Source organism: Sinocyclocheilus rhinocerous, unplaced genomic scaffold (genome assembly GCF_001515625.1).
Source record: "Sinocyclocheilus rhinocerous isolate Xijiao unplaced genomic scaffold, SAMN03320098_v1.1 scaffold867, whole genome shotgun sequence".
NCBI lineage: Eukaryota > Metazoa > Chordata > Actinopteri > Cypriniformes > Cyprinidae > Sinocyclocheilus > Sinocyclocheilus rhinocerous.
Window position 1 is genome coordinate 168,505 of NW_015649279.1, and position 7,499 is coordinate 176,003.

The 7,499-nt window shown below is 52.2% G+C and overlaps 1 protein-coding gene across 1 annotated transcript in view; it reads right to left on the bottom strand.

The window, feature by feature from the left end:
• Window positions 1–603: 603 nt before the first annotated feature.
• Window positions 604–7,499, bottom strand: part of LOC107710522 (protein Smaug homolog 2-like) — a 20,703-nt gene continuing 13,807 nt past the window's right edge. Inside the window, exon 13 of the mRNA XM_016515308.1 lies at window positions 604–1,677. Within this exon, the coding sequence (XP_016370794.1) occupies window positions 1,649–1,677 (29 nt within the window). The 3' untranslated portion in view covers window positions 604–1,648. The remainder of the gene's footprint in view (window positions 1,678–7,499) is intronic.

Below are 7,499 nucleotides of genomic sequence, written 5' to 3' on the forward strand. Positions count from 1 at the left end.
AAAAAAAGCGAGATATAAAAACTCAAAATACTAATTTTTCCCCCACAGAATAAAAAAGGTAATTTCAATTTTTTATCTCACAGTTCTGACTCTTTTCCCTCAGAATTGTGATATAATCTCAGAATTGCAATATATAAACTCAAGATTTCCGACTTTTTCTCATCGCAATTCCGAATTTATATTTCACAGTTCTGACTTTCTCTCAGAATTCTGAGTTTACACTCTTAAAACTAAAGGTGCTTCACAGTGATGCCATAGAAGAACCTTTTTGTCTAAATGGTTTCATGAAGAACCTTTCTGTTTCACAAAAGGCAAAAGAAGGTTCTTCAGATTATAAGAAGGTAAGAAAGAGATGGTTCTTTGACTGAATGGTTCTTTGTGGAACCAACAATGGTTCTTCTATGGCATCTCTGTGAACAACCTTTTAAGCATTACAGAATAATAAAAAAAAAAGAATTGAGAGTGTATATTTAGAATTACAAGCGATTCTGAGTTCATATACCGCAATTCTGATGTTTATCTTGCGATTCTGAGAAAAAAAGTCAGGATCGCAAGATACAAATTTGAGAAGTCAGAATTGTGAGATAAAAAGTTGCAATTACTTTTTATGCCACGGCAGAAATGAGTTTCCATAGAAAACAGGCTTCATTTTCTTTATGAAAAACATTTCTTTTTTTAGGATTTTCGAGTGATGTGGGTGTTCTTGAGCGGCTGCATGCGATTCAGCTCTACAAACAGACCGAATCCTTACACAAATAAAGCAAACAAGCCTGTTTTTCAGTCAATACAGTTTTACTAGACATAGACCAGCGGCTGAGAGACGTATAAAACACACACACACACACACACACACACACACAGCGCTCTGATGCTCCGTAAGGCTGAATGGGGTTTTCACAGACTGTACCATTCGAACAGAAAACACACCACAAATGAATGAACAGAGATCTGACGCTGCGATCGGTCGAATCTGTGAAGACAGGAGGAACTCAAAAGATGACGATGATGAAATGGAATCTGATTGGTGGGTTTTTGCATCAGTCGGTAGGAGGCGGAGTCTGTCATTGGCTGACGTCCCTGTCAGTCACGGAGGGGCGGAGCAACAGACGAGCACAGCTCGATCTCGTGTCTTTACTTCATAGATCTGCGTATAAAAATCATTTGGATAAAGTCTCTCGGGTCATATTCTGATTTGCCTATACCTGTGTATTTACAAACTCAGGACACGCTCACGGCTGTAGTGACGCCTGGTAAACATCTCACGGATAAGTGCTAAGAAACCGCATGTACCTGGACAGAAATAAGACCGCATCATAACAGATAAACACAGGGACGCCTCAACTCTCCGCTTTAAACCTGCCGTCCCAACACAGAAAAGCACAGGAGGAAGTCCGTCGTGGGGGTGAGAGGTCATGCAGGAAGTGATGTAAACGAGCGGCTACTTAGACCAGAAGCACCATCGTTCCTTATCCTTGATCTCCCTTCCGCGATATAATAGTTTATGTATTTCCTTTATAATAAACTTAGTTAAGTACAATAAAGTAGAAAAATATTAGAGAAGGTATACACAGTTAGTCGTGTGTGGTCTGTAGTGACGGTGTTGTTTGCGTGTGTGTGCTGGAGCGCAGTGTTCTTTCAGGTCCAGTTCTCAGATGGTCGACGTTCTGTCCATTCCGTCTGCGGAGAGAGAATGGGAATAACGCATTAAAAACTAGATTTAACTTCGGCAAAACACAAGCTTATAACAGTCAATTTCTTTTCTTTTTTCAGCTAAAAAAAAGCAATATATCTCATCAGTAAATTCTCATTAATGAGTGAATGTGCAAAATTTTCAAAGCTTTTACCATGTTTTACTATGTTTGTACTAAATTTACCCCCTTTTCATTAAATGATTGTTTTTTTTAATTCTTTGAAATTTCACATTTTACAGCAACTACAGCAAAAACACTGCCATGCGAGAAATTTTTTTTCTTCAATATTAATGAGCATTATTAAATAAAATTTCTAAGTACATTTAAACTGATATAAACTAACACGACAGCAGATGCGCTGTGATTGGGTATGACAGGATGATGCTGCGCTGTGATTGGATAGCGCGGGATGAATCTGCGCTGTGATTGGGTAGCGCGAGATGCTGCGCTGTGATTGGATAGCGCGGGATGAATCTGCGCTGTGATTGGGTAGCGCGAGATGCTGCGCTGTGATTGGATAGCGCGGGATGAATCTGCGCTGTGATTGGGTAGCGCGAGATGCTGCGCTGTGATTGGATAGCGCGGGATGAATCTGCGCTGTGATTGGGTAGCGCGAGATGCTGCGCTGTGATTGGATAGCGCGGGATGAATCTGCGCTGTGATTGGGTAGCGCGAGATGCTGCGCTGTGATTGGATAGCGCGGGATGAATCTGCGCTGTGATTGGGTAGCGCGAGATGCTGCGCTGTGATTGGATAGCGCGGGATGAATCTGCGCTGTGATTGGGTAGCGCGAGATGCTGCGCTGTGATTGGATAGCGCGGGATGAATCTGCGCTGTGATTGGGTAGCGCGAGATGCTGCGCTGTGATTGGATAGCGCGGGATGAATCTGCGCTGTGATTGGGTAGCGCGAGATGCTGCGCTGTGATTGGATAGCGCGGGATGAATCTGCGCTGTGATTGGGTAGCGCGAGATGCTGCGCTGTGATTGGATAGCGCGGGATGAATCTGCGCTGTGATTGGGTAGCGCGAGATGCTGCGCTGTGATTGGATAGCGCGGGATGAATCTGCGCTGTGATTGGGTAGCGCGAGATGCTGCGCTGTGATTGGATAGCGCGGGATGAATCTGCGCTGTGATTGGGTAGCGCGAGATGCTGCGCTGTGATTGGATAGCGCGGGATGAATCTGCGCTGTGATTGGGTAGCGCGAGATGCTGCGCTGTGATTGGATAGCGCGGGATGAATCTGCGCTGTGATTGGGTAGCGCGAGATGCTGCGCTGTGATTGGATAGCGCGGGATGAATCTGCGCTGTGATTGGGTAGCGCGAGATGCTGCGCTGTGATTGGATAGCGCGGGATGAATCTGCGCTGTGATTGGGTAGCGCGAGATGCTGCGCTGTGATTGGATAGCGCGGGATGAATCTGCGCTGTGATTGGGTAGCGCGAGATGCTGCGCTGTGATTGGATAGCGCGGGATGAATCTGCGCTGTGATTGGGTAGCGCGAGATGCTGCGCTGTGATTGGATAGCGCGGGATGAATCTGCGCTGTGATTGGGTAGCGCGAGATGCTGCGCTGTGATTGGATAGCGCGGGATGAATCTGCGCTGTGATTGGGTAGCGCGAGATGCTGCGCTGTGATTGGATAGCGCGGGATGAATCTGCGCTGTGATTGGGTAGCGCGAGATGCTGCGCTGTGATTGGATAGCGCGGGATGAATCTGCGCTGTGATTGGGTAGCGCGAGATGCTGCGCTGTGATTGGATAGCGCGGGATGAATCTGCGCTGTGATTGGGTAGCGCGAGATGCTGCGCTGTGATTGGATAGCGCGGGATGAATCTGCGCTGTGATTGGGTAGCGCGAGATGCTGCGCTGTGATTGGATAGCGCGGGATGAATCTGCGCTGTGATTGGGTAGCGCGAGATGCTGCGCTGTGATTGGATAGCGCGGGATGAATCTGCGCTGTGATTGGGTAGCGCGAGATGCTGCGCTGTGATTGGATAGCGCGGGATGAATCTGCGCTGTGATTGGGTAGCGCGAGATGCTGCGCTGTGATTGGATAGCGCGGGATGAATCTGCGCTGTGATTGGGTAGCGCGAGATGCTGCGCTGTGATTGGATAGCGCGGGATGAATCTGCGCTGTGATTGGGTAGCGCGAGATGCTGCGCTGTGATTGGATAGCGCGGGATGAATCTGCGCTGTGATTGGGTAGCGCGAGATGCTGCGCTGTGATTGGATAGCGCGGGATGAATCTGCGCTGTGATTGGGTAGCGCGAGATGCTGCGCTGTGATTGGATAGCGCGGGATGAATCTGCGCTGTGATTGGGTAGCGCGAGATGCTGCGCTGTGATTGGATAGCGCGGGATGAATCTGCGCTGTGATTGGGTAGCGCGAGATGCTGCGCTGTGATTGGATAGCGCGGGATGAATCTGCGCTGTGATTGGGTAGCGCGAGATGCTGCGCTGTGATTGGATAGCGCGGGATGAATCTGCGCTGTGATTGGGTAGCGCGAGATGCTGCGCTGTGATTGGATAGCGCGGGATGAATCTGCGCTGTGATTGGGTAGCGCGAGATGCTGCGCTGTGATTGGATAGCGCGGGATGAATCTGCGCTGTGATTGGGTAGCGCGAGATGCTGCGCTGTGATTGGATAGCGCGGGATGAATCTGCGCTGTGATTGGGTAGCGCGAGATGCTGCGCTGTGATTGGATAGCGCGGGATGAATCTGCGCTGTGATTGGGTAGCGCGAGATGCTGCGCTGTGATTGGATAGCGCGGGATGAATCTGCGCTGTGATTGGGTAGCGCGAGATGCTGCGCTGTGATTGGATAGCGCGGGATGAATCTGCGCTGTGATTGGGTAGCGCGAGATGCTGCGCTGTGATTGGATAGCGCGGGATGAATCTGCGCTGTGATTGGGTAGCGCGAGATGCTGCGCTGTGATTGGATAGCGCGGGATGAATCTGCGCTGTGATTGGGTAGCGCGAGATGCTGCGCTGTGATTGGATAGCGCGGGATGAATCTGCGCTGTGATTGGGTAGCGCGAGATGCTGCGCTGTGATTGGATAGCGCGGGATGAATCTGCGCTGTGATTGGGTAGCGCGAGATGCTGCGCTGTGATTGGATAGCGCGGGATGAATCTGCGCTGTGATTGGGTAGCGCGAGATGCTGCGCTGTGATTGGATAGCGCGGGATGAATCTGCGCTGTGATTGGGTAGCGCGAGATGCTGCGCTGTGATTGGATAGCGCGGGATGAATCTGCGCTGTGATTGGGTAGCGCGAGATGCTGCGCTGTGATTGGATAGCGCGGGATGAATCTGCGCTGTGATTGGGTAGCGCGAGATGCTGCGCTGTGATTGGATAGCGCGGGATGAATCTGCGCTGTGATTGGGTAGCGCGAGATGCTGCGCTGTGATTGGATAGCGCGGGATGAATCTGCGCTGTGATTGGGTAGCGCGAGATGCTGCGCTGTGATTGGATAGCGCGGGATGAATCTGCGCTGTGATTGGGTAGCGCGAGATGCTGCGCTGTGATTGGATAGCGCGGGATGAATCTGCGCTGTGATTGGGTAGCGCGAGATGCTGCGCTGTGATTGGATAGCGCGGGATGAATCTGCGCTGTGATTGGGTAGCGCGAGATGCTGCGCTGTGATTGGATAGCGCGGGATGAATCTGCGCTGTGATTGGGTAGCGCGAGATGCTGCGCTGTGATTGGATAGCGCGGGATGAATCTGCGCTGTGATTGGGTAGCGCGAGATGCTGCGCTGTGATTGGATAGCGCGGGATGAATCTGCGCTGTGATTGGGTAGCGCGAGATGCTGCGCTGTGATTGGATAGCGCGGGATGAATCTGCGCTGTGATTGGGTAGCGCGAGATGCTGCGCTGTGATTGGATAGCGCGGGATGAATCTGCGCTGTGATTGGGTAGCGCGAGATGCTGCGCTGTGATTGGATAGCGCGGGATGAATCTGCGCTGTGATTGGGTAGCGCGAGATGCTGCGCTGTGATTGGATAGCGCGGGATGAATCTGCGCTGTGATTGGGTAGCGCGAGATGCTGCGCTGTGATTGGATAGCGCGGGATGAATCTGCGCTGTGATTGGGTAGCGCGAGATGCTGCGCTGTGATTGGATAGCGCGGGATGAATCTGCGCTGTGATTGGGTAGCGCGAGATGCTGCGCTGTGATTGGATAGCGCGGGATGAATCTGCGCTGTGATTGGGTAGCGCGAGATGCTGCGCTGTGATTGGATAGCGCGGGATGAATCTGCGCTGTGATTGGGTAGCGCGAGATGCTGCGCTGTGATTGGATAGCGCGGGATGAATCTGCGCTGTGATTGGGTAGCGCGAGATGCTGCGCTGTGATTGGATAGCGCGGGATGAATCTGCGCTGTGATTGGGTAGCGCGAGATGCTGCGCTGTGATTGGATAGCGCGGGATGAATCTGCGCTGTGATTGGGTAGCGCGAGATGCTGCGCTGTGATTGGATAGCGCGGGATGAATCTGCGCTGTGATTGGGTAGCGCGAGATGCTGCGCTGTGATTGGATAGCGCGGGATGAATCTGCGCTGTGATTGGGTAGCGCGAGATGCTGCGCTGTGATTGGATAGCGCGGGATGAATCTGCGCTGTGATTGGGTAGCGCGAGATGCTGCGCTGTGATTGGATAGCGCGGGATGAATCTGCGCTGTGATTGGGTAGCGCGAGATGCTGCGCTGTGATTGGATAGCGCGGGATGAATCTGCGCTGTGATTGGGTAGCGCGAGATGCTGCGCTGTGATTGGATAGCGCGGGATGAATCTGCGCTGTGATTGGGTAGCGCGAGATGCTGCGCTGTGATTGGATAGCGCGGGATGAATCTGCGCTGTGATTGGGTAGCGCGAGATGCTGCGCTGTGATTGGATAGCGCGGGATGAATCTGCGCTGTGATTGGGTAGCGCGAGATGCTGCGCTGTGATTGGATAGCGCGGGATGAATCTGCGCTGTGATTGGGTAGCGCGAGATGCTGCGCTGTGATTGGATAGCGCGGGATGAATCTGCGCTGTGATTGGGTAGCGCGAGATGCTGCGCTGTGATTGGATAGCGCGGGATGAATCTGCGCTGTGATTGGGTAGCGCGAGATGCTGCGCTGTGATTGGATAGCGCGGGATGAATCTGCGCTGTGATTGGGTAGCGCGAGATGCTGCGCTGTGATTGGATAGCGCGGGATGAATCTGCGCTGTGATTGGGTAGCGCGAGATGCTGCGCTGTGATTGGGTATGACAGGATGATGCTGCGCTGTGATTGGGTAGCGCGGGATGATTCTGCGCTGTGATTGGGTAGCTGTGATTGGGTAGCGAGGGATGACGCTGCGCTGTGATTGGGTAGCTGTGATTGGGTAGCGCGGGATGAATCTGCGCTGTGATTGGGTAGCTGAGGATGAATCTGCACTGTGATTGGGTAGCGCGGGATGACGCTGCGCTGTGATTGGGTAGCGCGAGATGCTGCGCTGTGACTGGGTAGGACAGCATGATGCTGCGCTGTGATTGGGTAGGACAGCATGATGCTGCGCTGTGATTGGGTATGACAGGATGGTGCTGCACTGTTATTGGGTAGGACAGGATGATGCTGCGCTGTGATTGGGTAGCGCGGGATGACGCTGCGCTGTGATTGGGTAGGACAGGATGATGCTGCGCTGTGATTGGATAGCGCGGGATGAATCTGCGCTGTGATTGGGTAGCACGAGATGACGCTGCGCTGTGATTGGGTAGGACAGGATGATGCTGCGCTGTGATTGGATAGCGCGGGATGAATCTGCGCTGTGATTGGGTAGCACGAGATGACGCTG